Source organism: Ahaetulla prasina, chromosome 5, assembly GCF_028640845.1.
Source record: "Ahaetulla prasina isolate Xishuangbanna chromosome 5, ASM2864084v1, whole genome shotgun sequence".
Taxonomy (NCBI): domain Eukaryota; kingdom Metazoa; phylum Chordata; class Lepidosauria; order Squamata; family Colubridae; genus Ahaetulla; species Ahaetulla prasina.
Window position 1 is genome coordinate 5,800,063 of NC_080543.1, and position 17,216 is coordinate 5,817,278.

At 45.1% G+C, this 17,216-nt stretch overlaps 2 protein-coding genes across 2 annotated transcripts; both read right to left on the reverse strand.

Annotated features, from left to right (window-relative positions):
* Positions 1 to 28: 28 nt before the first annotated feature.
* Positions 29 to 7,983, reverse strand: KCTD14 (potassium channel tetramerization domain containing 14). Its single transcript, XM_058186642.1, has 2 exons — positions 7,692 to 7,983; positions 29 to 4,514 (listed from the first exon to the last, which is right to left on the reverse strand). Exons 1-2 carry the CDS (start codon positions 7,749 to 7,751, stop codon positions 3,849 to 3,851), a joined length of 726 nt encoding a protein of 241 aa, XP_058042625.1. The 5' UTR covers positions 7,752 to 7,983; the 3' UTR covers positions 29 to 3,848.
* Positions 7,984 to 12,068: 4,085 nt separating this feature from the next.
* LOC131199996 (mid1-interacting protein 1-like) lies at positions 12,069 to 15,436 on the reverse strand. The gene is made up of 2 exons (XM_058186285.1): positions 13,631 to 15,436; positions 12,069 to 12,201 (listed from the first exon to the last, which is right to left on the reverse strand). Exon 1 carries the CDS (start codon positions 14,084 to 14,086, stop codon positions 13,670 to 13,672), a length of 417 nt encoding a protein of 138 aa, XP_058042268.1. The 5' UTR covers positions 14,087 to 15,436; the 3' UTR covers positions 12,069 to 12,201; positions 13,631 to 13,669.
* Positions 15,437 to 17,216: the final 1,780 nt, after the last annotated feature.

Here is a 17,216-nt window from a genome sequence, read left to right on the forward strand (position 1 = left end):
CAGAGACTTATTTATTTGTTTCCCGAGTTTATTATTTTTTACAAAGAAGTCCAGGTGATAAAAATACCCAACACAATTTGTTCCCTCCTATTTACCCCACATCAGCCACCTGGTGAGGTAGTTCGGCTGAGAGAGAGAATGATTGGCCGAAAGTCATCCAGCTGATTTGCATGCCAAAGGTGGGACTAGAACTCACCGTCTCCTGGTGATTGGCCCAAAGTCACCTAGCTGGCTGTCATGCCTAAGGCAGGACTAGAACTCACCATCTCCTGGTGATTGGCCTAAAGTTACCCAGCTGGCTGTCATGCCTAAGGCGGGACTAGAACTCACCATCTCCTGGTGATTGGCCCAAAGTTACCCAGCTGGCTTTCATGCTGAAGGCAGGACTAGAACTCACCATTTCCTGGTGATTGGCCCAAAGTCCCCTAGCTGGCTTTCATGCCTAAGGCAGGACTAGAACTCACCATCTCCTGGTGATTGGTCCAGAGTCACCTAGCTGGCTGACATGCCTAAGGCGGGACTAGAATTCACCATCTCCTGGTGATTGGCCCAAAGTTACCCAGCTGGCTTTCATGCTGAAGGCAGGACTAGAACTCACCGTCTCCTGGTGGTTGGCCCAAAGTTACCCAGCTGGCTTTCATGCTGAAGGCGGGACTAGAACTCACCGTCTCCTGGTAATTGGCCCAAAGTTACCCAGCTGGCTTTCATGCTGAAGGCGGGACTAGAACTCACCATTTCCTGGTGATTGGCCCAAAGTCACCTAGTTGGCTTTCATGCCTAAGGCGGGACTAGAACTCACCATCTCCCACTTTCTAGACTAGTAACCACTAGATCAAACTGGGTTAAGGTTAGTTAGTCCTTCCTTTGACATGGAAACCAAAGGGGTGATCTTGAATGACTGAACTGTTTCTCAGCCCTGATCAGTGTCCCTGCCACAAGCTGGTTAAAAGATAAACCCTCTTTCAACGTCAACTTTGTTGTGTGGATGAAGTGAGCACAGTCCAGTAGTTATTCTGTAGGGAATTCCTCCACTGCTCCCTGAATAATTAATTATTGCAGTGAGCCTTAATTATTGGTTTGCGTTTGATTCCACAAGTTATGAAAAAGATTTCGTAATCTTGAAGACAGAAAACTCAAAATAACCTCACCTTGACTTTGCTTACTATAAGACGGATCGAGATAAATTTATGCAGGTTTTCGGGGTTCTGTTACTGTATCCTAAAGTTGTACAGAAAGTCCTCGACTTATGACCACAATTGAGCCCAACGTATCTGTTGCTAAGCAAGACAGTTGCTGAGTGAACTTTGCCCCATTTTTCTTGCCCCAGTTGTTAAGTGAACCACTGCGAGCTGACTGTATTTGTCAGCAATTTATTCTTGCTACAGATATCAGCTCTGGCAACGAATTGCCTGCCAAGTCCTCCTTATCTCTTCAATGCTACTGCGGTCTGTTGCTGAAGCAACCCAGAGTTCAGAAGTAAACAGAAGTCCGAAAGGCCAATTCCCGAGTCTTGCAATAAAGCAGCCGAAGTTTCCAAAAGTCAGTTTTTGTCCGTCACGGAGCCCAAAGGCAGCTCCACCCACTTTTATACCCTGTGGGGTGTGGCTCCGTGACTCAGCACTCCCTGGGCCAGCCCCTTCCTTTCTTTTGCTGTGCACGCTTCACTCGGCATCGCTGCCTTGCATCTAGCCACGATTGATCCTCCTCAGCTGGCTCTTGGGGCGTTGCCAGGGAGAAGGAGGGGTCGGGGGAAAGAGGCCATGTCAGCTCCACCACCTGGCCTGCCTCTGGAATCTGGAGCGGAGCCAGAGAGGAAGGTTCTGCAGAGGGAAGCCCTGTCAGCTCTTCCCCCTCACTCTCTGAGTCACTCTCTGCCAGGAAGCCCGGCTCGGAGCCCGCAGACACAACATGCGGTGGTTAAGTCAGTAACACGGTTGTTAAGTGAATCGGGCTTCCCCCATTGACGTTGCTTGTCAGAAGGTGATCACATAACACCGGGACACTACAACCGTCATAAATAGGAATCAGTTGCCAAGTGTCTGAATTTTGACCGTGTGACTTTTGCAACGATATGAAGAGTGAAAAACGATCATAAGTCGCTTTTTCAGTCCCGTTGTAACTTCAAATGGCCACTAAATGAATGTTTGTAAGTCAAGGACTTGCTTTACCTTTGACATCCCCGTGACATGTGTTGGATAACCTGGAGTACCTTGAAGAGCTGACACCTGTTAGAACAGGTTAATGCAGAAACCTGACCTCCTGGCATCTGAAAACAAGATGATTGGCAACTGGCTATCTATATATCAACCTATACATCTGTCATTACACAGGTAAACTCAAAGGTGCTTTTTCAAGAGGCAACTGGACTTTCTGGTTTTTCTTTGAAGGCATTTCGCTTCTCATCCAAGAAGCTTCTTCAGCTCTGACTAGATGGTGGGGAACGGAAGGATTTATACTCCTGGCAAGCCGCTGGTCATTTGCATCCTTTTAGCGAGTCGTTAAGGTCACCTGGATATTTATCTGTGTCCTCTCAAGGTCACCTGAGTGATGCAAATGGGTGTGGAACAGGGGTGAAATGCTACCGGTTCAGACCGGTTCGGCCGAACTGGTAGCAATGGCGGCGCGTGGTTCGGGGAACCAGTAGCAAAGGCAGCGCGAGAGTCCGCTCACCTGCCCAGACGTCATTAGTTCCTGGTTTGAACCAGGAAGTAACCTGTTTTTTGACCTTCCGCGCATGCGCAGAGGGTCCAAACGCATATGGAGCACGTACTTCCGAACCGGTAGGGAAGGTAAGTAGATTTCACCCCTGGAGTGGAGCCTTCTTGGAGCTGCTGAAAGGACTGCTTTGTAGACTGTAGAGAGATGATGTCATATCCCTTTTGAGAGAGGGCAGTTCAATTTTGACATAGATGGCCTCCTGGACCCCTCTTTCAAGCCAGCGGTCTTCTCTGTCCAAAATGAGAAGCGAAACGTCTTCAAAGAAAAACCAGAAAGTCCAATTGGCTCTTTCTTGAAAAAGCACCTTTGAGACAACCATGACCTGGAGGACTGAGAACCTCCACAGAGATTTACACTGATAAACCCTCATCTTCCTGTTGGCCTCTTTTCTGTTTTGTGAGAATGCCCACCAAGATCCAAAAAGTTCCCAAAAGATCTCAAACTCCAGACAAGGAGCAAAGGCTAAGAGATCCTAGACTGCTCAAATTCACCAGACATCTGGAGTGATCTTCTGCCAGACATCTGGAGTGATCTTACGTAGTCCAGTGCTGGGAAAGCTACCCGAGAGATCTTCTAGATCAGTGGTAGTCAACCTGGTCCCTACCGCCTACTAGTGGGCGTTCCAGCTTTCATGGTGGGAGGTAGGGGTTTTGTCCAATACTGAAGCACTTTCCTTTTTTTAATTTAATTACTTTTTAATTTAAAAAAAATTTATAGCATTATTTAAAAACATTTTCATTAGGTTTTCATAAAAATCCCCTTGACAATTTAAATTTCTGAAAATATACTATTTGTATCGCCCGCGCATAAGTTTAGTTCGCGTTATGTAAGTGAAACTAAATGGCGCTATAGTGCGACCGCAAACAAAAGAGCCTCATCCCAGAATAGCTCACACATCTCCCCCCACACCACCCAGCTGTAACAGACAAGCAGAGCTGGTAGCCGGCGCCCCCCCCAACCCCAATCCACGATGCGTGAGAGGCATGCGCAGACGATGATACACAGCGCATTACTGTGGAACCGGTGGGCGGTTAGAAAATTTTACTACTAACAGAGATACAAAAGTGGGCGGTAGGTATGAAAAGGTTGACTACCCCTGTTCTAGATCTTGTGAGTTTATGAGTTTTGAGCTACCACCAATGGAACATAAAATTGTAGAAGAAGTCATTGGCTTTGAATCGAAAGCCTTTTTCCGGAACGTAGCTCTGGAAGGAAGTCTTGTAACCTTTGGCTTCCACATCCATCTTGATGCAGTCCAGGAGATCCTCAATGTTTGGGGCAGCTTTCCACGGGCCAAACTGGACCACGGATTTCTTGGAGGTATCTAAGGTACTGAGAGCATCGCTGCACTTTGCCACATCTTCCAAAGTCTTCATCACGCAGAGCATGACGCCGGATTGGCGGGAGGCCACAGCTTCCGCCCGGGCGATTCGGATCATCAACTCGATGTTTTCGGAATAGTTGGGCACCCGAGCTAGGAATTGCTTCCTGGCCACCAGCTCACCAAAGATCTGAGGAGACTCTTCCAGTTGCTTGATGAGAGGCTTGATGTCATAGTAAGTGGCTTCTTTGTAGACCTCCTCAACGTGTTGCAAGGGGACCTGATCGCTACGCAGGTACTCAAGGATGTATTTAAAATAAGTCCCAGGCCGGTCTAGGAAGAATCGCCCCACCGAATCTGTTCGGGGTTTAGCCTGGCCAAACATCTCAGCCAATTTGGAACCTGGGTACTTCTTCAAGGTGCTCAATGTGGTGGTGAAAATCTGCCCGCCAACGTTTAGCTCGACGATTTGACACTGCAGATGAGAAAAGGGAGGTTTTGAGAAGGGAAAGAGCAGATGACAGCCAACCTTGGCAACTTTAAGACTTGTGGACTTCAACTTCCAGAATTCCTCAGCCAGCTTTGCTGGTTTTGACCTAGACTTCCCCAGCAGCATATGTATTTAATTTACAGTGAATTCCTCTCCAGCAAAGTCTTTCCTCTCCCACCGTCTTTCAAGATAGTTCACAATTACCGACCTTTATCAGGCTTGGAGAGTGGCCAGGCCGATATCCTTCAGAGGCCGCAATACTTGGCAAGGATGCAGGAATGAACTAATTGTCTCCTGCAAACACCCCTCTACTTTCGCTCCTTTTTTATTCCCTCTGGGAGGGGCCCTTCATCGTCCACCTGTGGCCTTACTCCCAAGTAGACCCTTGTTCTTTAGCTGTTCCCTTCGTCTGCGCATACGCACACTGGGAACAGGCTCCAGCTGTTTGTCTGCCTCACTGATGTCTGACTCCGAAGGCAGCTGATAACTGTCGGATGGCCCTGGCCCTCTCTCTGCCTCCGACGCAGAGCCTTCATCAGAGCCTTCCCCAGACTCCAGGACTGGCCCAGGTTCCTCCCCAACCTCCTTACTGTACGAATCTGCTGCCAGATCCGCCGGCCACTGGCAGGCCACAACAGAAGGTAGATTAGAATGGGAAGTCACTAAAACTTCCCAGAAGGAAGAGAAGTAAACCACTTCCATATTTTTGCTCTGAGAACTTTAGAGAAAGTCATATCAACGAATTGTAGCACTTTCCTAATAAGGAAATAAGATGGGTTTCCCTTGAGTGGGGAAAACCACAATTCGGTTGTGATGGTACCAACAAGAGAATCTGAGACTAGTAGAACATCTGTTCAAGGATCCATAAAGATTGGATTCACACCTCTGACTAAGCCACTGAGAGCATCTGCACCAAGACAAATTCCTTGTCCAATCACACTTGGCCAATAAGAATTCTATTCTCTTCTCTTCTCTTCTCTTCTCTTCTCTTCTCTTCTCTTCTCTTCTCTTCTCTTCTCTTCTCTTCTATTCTATTCTATTCTATTCTATTCTATTTTAATCCATTCCATTCCATTAATTCTATTCTATTCTATTCTATTCTATTCTATTCTATTCTATTCTATTCTATTCTATTCTATTCTATTCTATTCTATTCTATTCCATTCCATTCCATTCCATTCCATTCCATTCCATTAATTCTATTCTATTCTATTCTATTCCATTCCATTCCATTCTATTCTATTCTATTCTATTCTATTCTATTCTATTCTATTCTATTCTATTCTATTCTATTCTATTCTATTCTATTCTATTCTATTCCTGGTTGACCAAACCATACATTGACTTCATGTGGTATACTATACCATCACTGTCTAACCCTTCTTTGTCAAATAAGCCACAATTGATTAGATTGCCGTGACATGCTTATCAATCCATAGTTTAGAAACCAGAGTGGTTGGATTCGCACAACCTGTGCAAAGCCATTTTTTAATCTTTGATTTATGGAATAGGCCCCCTACGTTTCACACACACACTGAGAAGCTATAGTGGAGTTTGCTTGTTTGGGGCTTCGTGTGAATTATACCACTAACCATGCTTTTAAAACAGGGGTCTCCAACCTTGGTCCCTTTAAGACTTGTGGACTTCAACTCCCAGAGTTCCTCAGCCAGCTTTGCTGGCTGTGGGAGTTGAAGTCCACAAGTCTTAAAGGGATCAAGGTTGGAGACCCCTGTTTTAAAATATCCTGGTATTAGGATGCTGCATCAACCTATCCATGTACATGCAGACCGTTGCATATAGAACACATCACAGTTTCTTTACCTATTCCCCCTTTTGTGAAGAATTGAGTTTGCCTGGTTTTAACTTGGTCCATCTAAGTATGTCTTGTAAACCACAGTTTATGGCTTGGTGCAGTGTTTGTCTGCACTTCAACAACTTTTAAGATGGGGTGGACTTAACAAAATAACAGAGTTGGAAGGGACCTTGGAGGTCTTTTAATCCAGGGGTCTCCAACCTTGGTAACTTTAAGACTTGTGGACTTCAACTCCCAGTATTCCTCAGCCAGCTTTGCTTTGAAGAATTCTGGGAGTTGAAGTCCACAAGTCTCAAAGTTGCCAAGGTTGGAGACCCCTGCCCTATACCATTCTGGAGAAATGGCTGTCCAGTCTCTTCTTAAAAACCTCCAGTGTTGGAGCATTCACAACTTCCGGAGGCAGGCAGTTCCACTGGTTAATTGTTCTCACAGTCAGGAAATTTCTCCTTAAGTCTAAGTTGCTTCTCTCCTTGATTAGTTTTCATCCGTTGCTTCTTGTCCTGCCCTCAGATGCTTTGGAGAATAGCTTGATTCCCCTCTTCTCTGTGGCTGCCCCTCAAATATTAGAAATATCACCCCAACTTCCACCTAGCTGGAAAAAAAAGTCCTTCTTTTTTAGCTTCTTTCCTTCTTTTATGTAGAGTAGACATACCCAATTCCAGCAACTGTTCTTCGTATGTTTTAGCCTGCAGTCCCCTAATCATCCTTGTTGCTCTTCTCTGCTTTTTTTCCAGAGTCTCAGCTTGTAAAAAAGATGTTGGAATTGGGTATGTCTACAAAGTCCATCCAAAACTGGCTGCAATATTTGAAGTGTGATTTCATCTTAAAATTTCCTGACAGTGAGAACAATTAATCAGTGGGACAACTTGGCTCCAGAAGTTGTAAATGCTCCAACACTGGAAGTTTTTAAGAAGATGTTGGATAACCATTTGTCTGACGTGGTGTAGGGTTTCCTGCCTAAGCAGGGGGTTAGACTAGAAGATCTCCAAGGTCCCTTCCAACTCTGTTATTCTAAATATTATCAAGCCCTTATAAAGAGGTATTAACACTTCACATGCTGGCTGGGGAATTCTGGGAGTTGAAGTCTCCCCTCCCCCCCCATCTTAAAGCTGCTGCAGTTGACAAATCCTTTTCTTAGTGCATTGTGCAATCTCAATCCACGGACTGCACAACAAATAAGCAAAGCCTCCCCTTAAAACAAAGCGGCATTTTCCACAAAGACCCACAAAGCTTTTTGGCGCATCTCCCCTTACCGCATCAGCTCCTCAAACAAGCAAGACTGCCAGAGAGGGGATTAATTATCAAACCCACCCAACCTTCCTCTTTTTGCGTTCTTCCTTCTTGCTTACCGTCGGCAAATTAGCCGGGCTTTGTTTTCCAAGCATCTTCGGCTCGGGAGAATTACTCATATTTTTTTTTGCTCCTTCAGTACTGGTGTCTCAGAGGTCTCTACCAGTTAGCAGTCGGTGGGCTATTGTTGGGAACTTGCTCACGAACCGGTTTTCCTCTCCAGTTTCTCGTCACCCGCCTGCAACACACCGATGTCCATTCACAGCCCGTTGCATGCTAGCTAGGCGCTCCCTTCCAGGTGAAAACGGCATAAATGAGGCACCTGTAAGCGGAAGTTTTGCATTTAGGACACCTGCAGAGGTGGCACTACGCTCTGAAGTAGGAGGAGACAGCAGGCCAGGTTTTTCCAAATTCCTGCCTCTGGGCAGACACGTCAAAGATGACGAATAGCCCAAGCCAGCCTAATCTGTTCTTCCTCGTCTTTTTTGTGCCTTCGGCAAACCGTCTCTTGCCTCCAGAAGTTGCAAATGCTCCAACACTGGAAGTTTTTAAGAAGAGGTTGGATAACCCTTTGTCTGAAGTGGTGTAGGGTTTCCTGCCTAAGCTGGGAGGGTTGGACTAGCAGACCTCCAAGGTCCCTTCCAACTCTATTTATTTATGTTTATTCTATTCTATTTCTCACCAAACAGGTATCGCCTTTGGCTTTCTTCCAATTCTCAACTGATTCTGGATTTTTCAGCGTCCTCGGTCTGGCTGAAGACAGTCAAGTCTTATCCCCTGCATTTGAACCAGTCCTCAACTTACAACAGTTCATTTAGAGACGGTTCAAAGTTTTACAACGGCGCTGAAAAAAGCGACTTAGGCCCTTAGGAAAAACTTAGGACTCGTTTTTTCACACGACTGTTGCAGCATCCCATGGTTAGGTAGTCAAAATTTGGAGGCTTGGCTTATAAACTTTAAACCAGAAGTTTTTCTATTGGGGATCATACCTGAAACTTATAATAGAGAATGGAGATATCTGATTGTGAATGTAGTCACAGCGGCTAGGATTGTGTTTGCTAAGAATTGGAAAAGTGAGAAATTACCACCGCAAGATGAAATTATTAAGAAAAGAATGGATTGTGCAGAAATGAGTAGGTTGACATTTGAAATCAGAGAACAGGAAGATAAACAATATTATAAAATATGGGATTCATTTTATCCATGGCTAGAGGGGAAAAAAAAAGATTTGAGAGAGGTTTTTATAAGAAAAAAATTGTTGAAAAATACAACTGATTTAAGATGATGGCATGAACGATGTAATAAGACAAAATATTAATTTAGAATATTTTATATGAAATGTGAGAATGAAATATTATAGTTAATTAAATTATTAATTGATTAAAATATTTGGATACATATCATGATAAAATTATTTGTCAAACACAACAGTATATATACGTATAAGCATGAAATAACCATACAAATTGGATACAATCAAAGGGAACATTAGGACAGGAACGGTAGGCATGTTTGTGCCCCTTACAGACCTCTTAGGAATGGGGTGAGGTCAATAATAGACAGTTTTTGGTTGAAGCTTTGGGGATTTTGGGAAGAGACCACAGAGTCAGGTAGTGTGTTCCAAGCATTAACAACTCTATTACTGAAGTCATATTTTGAAAGAGGCGGTGGTGAGACCCCTCCTCAAGAAGCCTTCCCTGGACCCAGCTATTTTGGGAAATTATCGTCCAGTCTCCAACCTTCGCTTTGTGGCGAAGGTTGTAGAGAGTGTGGTGGCATGGCAGCTTCCCCAGTACCTGGATGAAGCTGTCTATCTAGACCCGTTCCAGTCTGGCTTCCGGTCCGGATATAGTACGGAGACAGCTTTGGTCGCGTTGGTGGATGACCTCTGGAGGGCCAGGGATAGGGGTTGTTCCTCTGCCCTGGTCCTGTTAGATCTCTCAGCGGCTTTTGATACCATCAACCATGGTATCCTGCTGCACCGGTTGGAGAGTTTGGGAGTGGGAGGCACCGTTTATCGGTGGTTCTCCTCCTATCTCTCTGACCGGTCGCAGACGGTGTTGACAGGAGGGCAGAGATCGACCACGAGGCGCCTTACTTGTGGGGTGCCTCAGGGGTCGATTCTCTCGCCTCTCCTGTTCAACATCTATATGAAGCCATTGGGCGAGGTCATCAGTGGCTTCGGAGTTAGTTACCAGCTATACGCTGACAATACGCAGCTGTACTTTTCCACCCCGGGCCACCCCAACAAAGCTGTCGAAGTGCTATCCCGGTGCCTTGAAGCCGTACGGGTCTGGATGGGGAAAAACAGACTCAAGCTCAATCCCTCCAAGACGGAGTGGCTGTGGATGCCGGCACCCCGGTACAGTCAGCTGCAACCGCAGCTGACTGTTGGGGGCGAGTCATTGGCCCCAACAGAAAGGGTGCGCAACTTGGGCGTTCTCCTGGATGGACGGCTGTCGTTTGAAGACCATTTGACGGCCATCTCCAGGAGAGCTTTTTACCAGGTCCGCCTGGTTCGCCAGTTGCGCCCCTTCCTTGACCGGGATGCCTTATGCACGGTCACTCACGCTCTTGTCACTTCTCGTCTGGATTATTGCAATGCTCTCTACATGGGGCTCCCCTTGAAGAGCACCCGGAGGCTTCAGCTAGTCCAGAATGCAGCTGCGTGGGTGATTGAGGGAGCCACACGTTGCTCCCGTGTAACACCGCTCCTGCGCAGGCTGCACTGGCTGCCTGTGGTCTTTCGGGTGCACTTTAAGGTTTTGGTCACTACCTTTAAAGCGCTCCATGGCTTAGGGCCCGGGTACTTACAGGACCGCCTGCTGTTACCTTATGCCTCCCACCGACCCGTACGCTCACACAGAGAGGGACTTCTCAGGGTGCCGTCCGCCAAACAATGTCGGCTGGCGGCCCCCAGGGGAAGGGCCTTCTCTGTTGGAGCACCTACCCTCTGGAACGAACTTCCCCCCGGTTTACGCCAATTACCTGACCTTCAGACTTTTCGCCATGAATTGAAAACATATATTTATCCAAGCAGGACTGGCTTGATTTTTAAATTTTCAAATTTCTGAATTTTTAATAATTTTAAATTGGGGTATTTTAGTATAGGTCAATTCGACGGTTTTAATTTTCGGCCATCTTTTGAATATGTATTTTAATTGTTATTTTAATTTTGTATATTATTGTTTTAATCTGGCTGTACACTGCCCTGAGTCCTTCGGGAGAAGGGCGGTATAAAAATCTAAATAATAAATAAATAATAAATAAATAAAGCACGCACGCACACACACGGGCACAGTCACAATTCCAAACCGGTAGCAAAGGTAAATGAAACCCACCACTGGTTGGAAGGGACCTTGGAGGTCTTCTAGTCCAACCCCCTGCTTAGGCAGGAAACCTATATCATTTCAGACAAATGGTTGTCCAACATTTTCTTAAAAACTTCTAGTGTTGGAGCATTTAAAACTTCTGGAGGCAAGTTGTTCCACTTATTGATTGTTCTAACTGTCAGGAAATTTCTCCTTAGTTCTAGGTTGCTTCTCTCCTTGATTTGTTTCCACCCATTGCTTCTTGTTCTACCCTCAGGTGCTTTGGAGAACAGCCCGACTCCCTCTTCTTCGTGGCAGCCCCTGAGATATTGGAACACTGCTGTCCCAATTATTATTATATTATAATATTATAATAATAATTATAATATTGTTATAATTGTTATAATATTATTATATTATAATAACAATATTATTGTTATTATATTATAATATTATAATAACAATAGAAGTAATTTTCAATGATCACAAAAAGACTATACTTTCAGGGATCATTTCTATAGTATCCTATTGTTTCCTTTCAACATATGTTCCTGTATATAATGTTGTGACAAATGAATAATAATAATAAAAAAAACCTAGAGAAATGCACTCGAAAGTGATCGGCTGAACAATAAGTTTCAACTTCCTGGTGACTTTAGAGACAAATTGGATGTGTCTATTTGGAAGTTCTCAGAAAGCCAAGTAGAATTTGAAAGAGGTTTTTCTCTACAAGAAAAAACAACAGCACCTTGTAGATATTAGCTAATTTGTAAATTTTGCAAGCAGGCCAAACAGTGAACCTGGGGAAGAGGAGAAAGGGAATGAGCCAATATCTGGAATGAATTTCAGCCACATAGTTTTATTCACAATAAGTGCCTCAATTCAGTTACGTACAAACAAAAAAAGTAGCATAAATATCGTTCTGAAAATGATTTTCAAACAGTGGCTAAGTTCAGCCCCACCCTGATAGGGTATCTGGGCTGATTCAAAAGGTACACAATTTCATCTATGAATAATAACTTAATCTTCTTTTCGCTCGAAGTAAGTTCATAACCATAAATACATTTTTTTGCGGGTATTTCAAGACACGGTTTGCTGGCGAGAAAGTTCTCTCGTTCGCTTGGAGCAAGTTCAAAACCTTAAAACTCTTTCTAGAAATGGCAACAGGTTGGTGGCCGCCCAAGAATGTTCTTTGGAACAGTTTTTGAGAAGGTTTCTGGTCCATCGGTGGTTTTCAGACAACAATAGTGGAGCAAACCTGTGAAATAAATCAGAAAAAATGCTCATCAGTGATCTGTCCCAGACAGTGTGAAGTCCTAGCAGTGGAAGGTGTTCAGGGGTACCCAAGCATCTTTATAAATAGCAAATTGGGGTGCAATATTAGTTTTTTTCCCCGTAAGATGTTCACTCTTGACCTGTCTTCTCCGACATGTATTTGAAATGGGGTTGCTGATCGTTAGGGGTTAAATCATTGCTGAGAGGATACATTCTAAATGTGGTAAGGTTAATTGTGTTTGGGTGTGATTTCTTGCACAATGGCAGCGTTCATACATCACAGGAAGCCCCGTGTGGCCAAGATGATTAGATTATATGGTCTTTATGATAATAGAGAGAGAAAAATAGGAAGGGAGGGAGGGAAGAATGAAGGAAGGAAGGAAGAAAGGAAGGGGATAGTAGAGAGGAGGGGAGGAAGGAAGGAAGGAAGGAAGGGGAGATGGGAAGAAGAAAGGAAGGAGGGAGATGGGAAGGAGGGAGGGAGGAAGGAAGGAAGGAAAATGAAGGGAAGGAAGGAAGGAGGGAGATGGGAAGGAGGGAGGGAGGAAGGAAGGAAGGAAGGGAAGGAAGGAAGGGGAGATGGGAAGAAGGAAGGAAGGAGACAGGGGAGGGAAGGGGGGAGGGAGGGAGGAAGGAAGGAAAATGAGAGGGGAGGAAGGAAGGAGGGAGGGAGATGGGAGGGAAGGAGGGAGGGAGGAAGGGGAGATGGGAAGAAGGAAGCAGATGGGAGGGAAGGAGGAAGGGAGGGAGGAAGGAGGGAAGGAGGGAAGGGAAGGAAGGAGGGGGAGAGGGGAAGAAGGAAGGAAGGAGGCGGGAGGGAGGGAGGGAGGAAGGAAGGAAAATGAGATGGGAGGAAGGAAGGAGGGAGATGGGAGGGAAGGAGGGAGGAAGGAGGGAAGGAAGGAAGGAAGGACGGAAGAGAAGGAAGGAAGGGGAGATGGGAAGAAGGAAGGAAGGAGACAGATGGGAGTGAGGGAGGGAGGAAGGAAGGAAGGAAAATGAGATGGGAGGAAGGAAGGAGGGAGATGGGAGGGAAGGAGGGAGGGAGGAAACAAGGAGGGAGATGGTGGGATATGCCCACCAAGCCACACCCACAGAACCAGTAGTAAAAAAATGTGGATTTCACCAGTGCCCCACGCGGCCTGTTTTGGATGCAGGTAAATGCAGGGCGCATGCGGAGGCTCGGAGTGGGCAAAAAACAGGCCTACAGAGGGCCTCCAGGGCCTGGGGAAGCCGTTTTTGCCCTTCCAGAGGCTCGAGGAAAGCCTCCAGAGCCTGGGGAGGGCAAAAATGATCACCATGACCCCCACATCCACGCCCACCCAGCAACCGGGCACAGAACCCCTTGCTATAATTTTTGAAGCCCACCCCTGGAGCCCCTTTCCAGAGACACAAAAGGACAAACATCTTACCTCTGACTGCTTCGCAGTGTGCATTTCTCCCGCCGCAACTTAGCTGCGGTTGATCCGTTCCATAATTTCGTTGTATTTGGCGGTGATCGCTTGGGCTCTCTGGGTCAAGTGATGGAGGACCCGGTACAGGCTGGACAAGTGGTAGTAAAAGATGTCCTCCAGGCTGTCCTTCTCCATGTCTTCCTTCCCCTGCGGGATCACCGGTAGCTTCTCTTTTGTCGGAGGTAATGGCCCGCCACCTTCCAACATCCCCTTGCCGGATTTCAGCAGCATAAAATGTTCAAACAAGTCTTTGTCCGCCGAGTCGGCCCCGAAGGCTTCTTCCAAATCTTCTAAGGAGACTCCACGAAGGAGGCTGGGAAACATGACCGTCTGTTCCATCTTCTGGATGGCCGAGACGTACTTCTCCATGGCGGCAGGAGAGAGACTTTCTGGGAGCTGGAAGTCAGCAGGCATCTCGAAGTCTTCACTGGCAAGGAGCGAAGGGTGGACAAGGCTTCCCCAGGATGTGGAGGACCATTTATGAGCAAAGCCGGGGAGGGAAATCAGACCCCGTTGGCGTGATCGGGATGGGTTCCATCCAAAGGACACGCCTCGTTTTCCAGCCAATCAGACCTTCCTCCACATGGACCTTACTCCGCAGTTGGCAATGTGGGTTTATTGACACCTTGTCAGGCTTCCAAATTGGGCTTCTTCCAGAGGTTTGACCCCCGCCAGAGGACATGAGGAGCCATGGATGATAGCTGCTGAGTCATTCTAGACAGCTCAGCTGGGCTGATTGGAAAATGCCCAATGGAAAACTTTATGCCAACGCTTGAGAAACACCGAAGGAGTTCAACAGGAGCTTTAACATACGTGGAGACTCCGAAAAGGGACAACAGGAATCATGCACGGGAGAGGTGGACCTCAACGCTCATGGATGTTAAGAATATGTGATGGAGCTAAGAACTGTTTCAACTCCTACCCTCAAAACGACGCCATAGAGCACTGCACACCAGAACAACTAGACACAAGAAGAGTTTTTTCCTGAAGGCCATCACTCTGCTAAACAAATAATTCCCTCAACACTGTCAAACTATTTACTGAATCTGCACTACTATTAATCTTCTCATCGTTCCCATCACCAATCTCTTTCCACTTATGACTGTATGACTGTAACTTTGTTGCTGGCAATCCTTATGATTTATATTGATATATTGACCATCATTTGTGTTGTAAATGTTGTACCTTGATGAACGTATCTTTTCTTTTATGTACACTGAGAGCGTATGCACCAGGACAAAATTCCTCGTGTGTCCAATCACACTTGGCCAATAAAATTCTATTCTATTCTATTCTATTCTATTCTATTCTATTCTATTCTATTCTATTCTATTCTATTCTATTCTAATAGGCTGGCCAGATCTGGACTGCAAATCTCCCAGTGGATCCTAAATACAAACATAGCTTACGTTCTCAACTTACGTTCTGTTTAGTGACCGTTTGAAGTTACAGGCAGTCCTCGACTTACAACAGTTCATTGAGGGACCGTTCAAAGTTACGACGGCACTGAAAAAAAGTTGACTTAGGACCGTTTTTCACAGTTACAACCTTTGTGGCCCCCACTTAATCACGCGATCAAAATCCAGAGGCTTGGGTTCATACTTATGACCGTTGCTGCGTCCCAAGGTCAGGTGATCCACTTTGGTGACCTCCTGACGAGCAAATTCTAGGGGGAAACCAGATTCACTTAACAACTGAGTTACCAACTAAACAACTGCAGTGATTCACTTAACAATTGTGGCAAGAAAGGTCGTAAAAGGAGGTAAGATTCACTTAACAACTGTCTAACTTGACAACAGACATTTTGGACTCCACTGTGGTCGTATGCACGAAAGACAAATTCCTTGTGTGTCCAATCATACTTGACCAATAAAGATTTCTTTCTTTCTTTCTTTCTTTCTTTTTCTTTCTTTCTTTCTTTTTCTTCCTTCCTTCCATCCATCTCTTATCTATATCTATTTGATCTATTTGTCTGTCTGTCTGTCTGTCTATCTATCTATCTATCTATCTATCTTTCTTTCTCTATATCTACCTACCTATCTATAGCTATACATACATACATACGTATACATACATACATACATCTTCTCTATATCTATCTATCTATCTATCTATCTATCTATCTATCTATCTATCTATCTATCTATCTATCTATCTATCTTTCTTTCTTTCTTTCTTTCTTTCTCTATATCTACCTACCTACCTATCTATAGCTATACGTACATACATACGTATACATACATACATACATCTTCTCTATATCTATCTATCTATCTATCTATCTATCTATCTATCTATCTATCTATCTATCTATCTATCATTTCTCTCTCTATATATATCTACCTACTTACCTATCTATAGCTATACGTACATACATACATACATCTTCTCTATATCTATCTATCTATCTATCTATCTATCTATCTATCTATCTATCTATCTATCTATCTATCATTTCTCTCTCTATATATATCTACCTACTTACCTATCTATAGCTATACGTACATACATACGTATACATAAATACATACATACATCTTCTCTATATCTATCTATCTATCTATCTATCTATCTATCTATCTATCTATCTATCTATCTATCTATCTATCTATCTATCTATCTATCTATCTATCTATCTATCTATCTATCTATCTATCTATCTATCTATCTAAGCTATGCATGGAGGTACGAAGTGTAAGACTGCAAAGTTCCTGATGACCTCTAGAGGGCAGAAGCAGGAGAGAATTGCATGTCTCCTTGGCGCCCTCTAGTGGCAATCAAGATTTCAGCAGCTAGATGGGGTAGCATTAAATTGAGGGAAAGAAATGACTCCCTCCCACTCTCTCCCTCTCCCTCCTTCCCTCCCTCTCTTTCTCTCCCCCCTCCCTCCCTCCCTCCTTCCTTCCTTCCTTCCCTCTCTTCTCCCCCCTCTTGATGTGTTTGTTCCTCCCTCCCTCGGTCCTGCAAAGCTGTTTTAGACTCTGGACCGAATCCTCTTTTGCAATTCCATTACTTCATTTCGGTTCCAGCTTTGCTGCATCATCCCGATTTTCGTCATCCGGCTAAATCAGGCCCTGGATTTCTGCCCTCGAACCTTGCCCAGATGGGTTTGTCTTGATTTGGCAGGGACAGGAACAGCGCAAGAAGGTAAACCTGCCATGAACTAACCGCATTTTGGTGGCGTGGCCATTGCAACACAGGTGGATGTCCTTTTCTGACAGTGAGAACAATCAACTGATTGAACAGAAGTTGCCTTTGGAAGTTGTGGGAGCTTCATCCCTGGAAGCTTTCAAGAAGAGACTGGACTGCCATCGGTCAGAAATGATGTAGGGTCTCCTGCTTTGGTGGGGGGTTGGACTAGATGACCTACAAGGTCCCTTCCAACTCTGTGAATCTAATCTAATCCTTTTTTGGGAAATGGACCGTGCTGCAAAAGCTAACCCGAGAGACTTTAATTCCTAATTTAAAATGGCAGGGTGCGTGGAAATGATGTTTTTTTTTGGGGGGGGGGGAGAGCCTTTAGCTCTGTGACAACGCTGCAGGT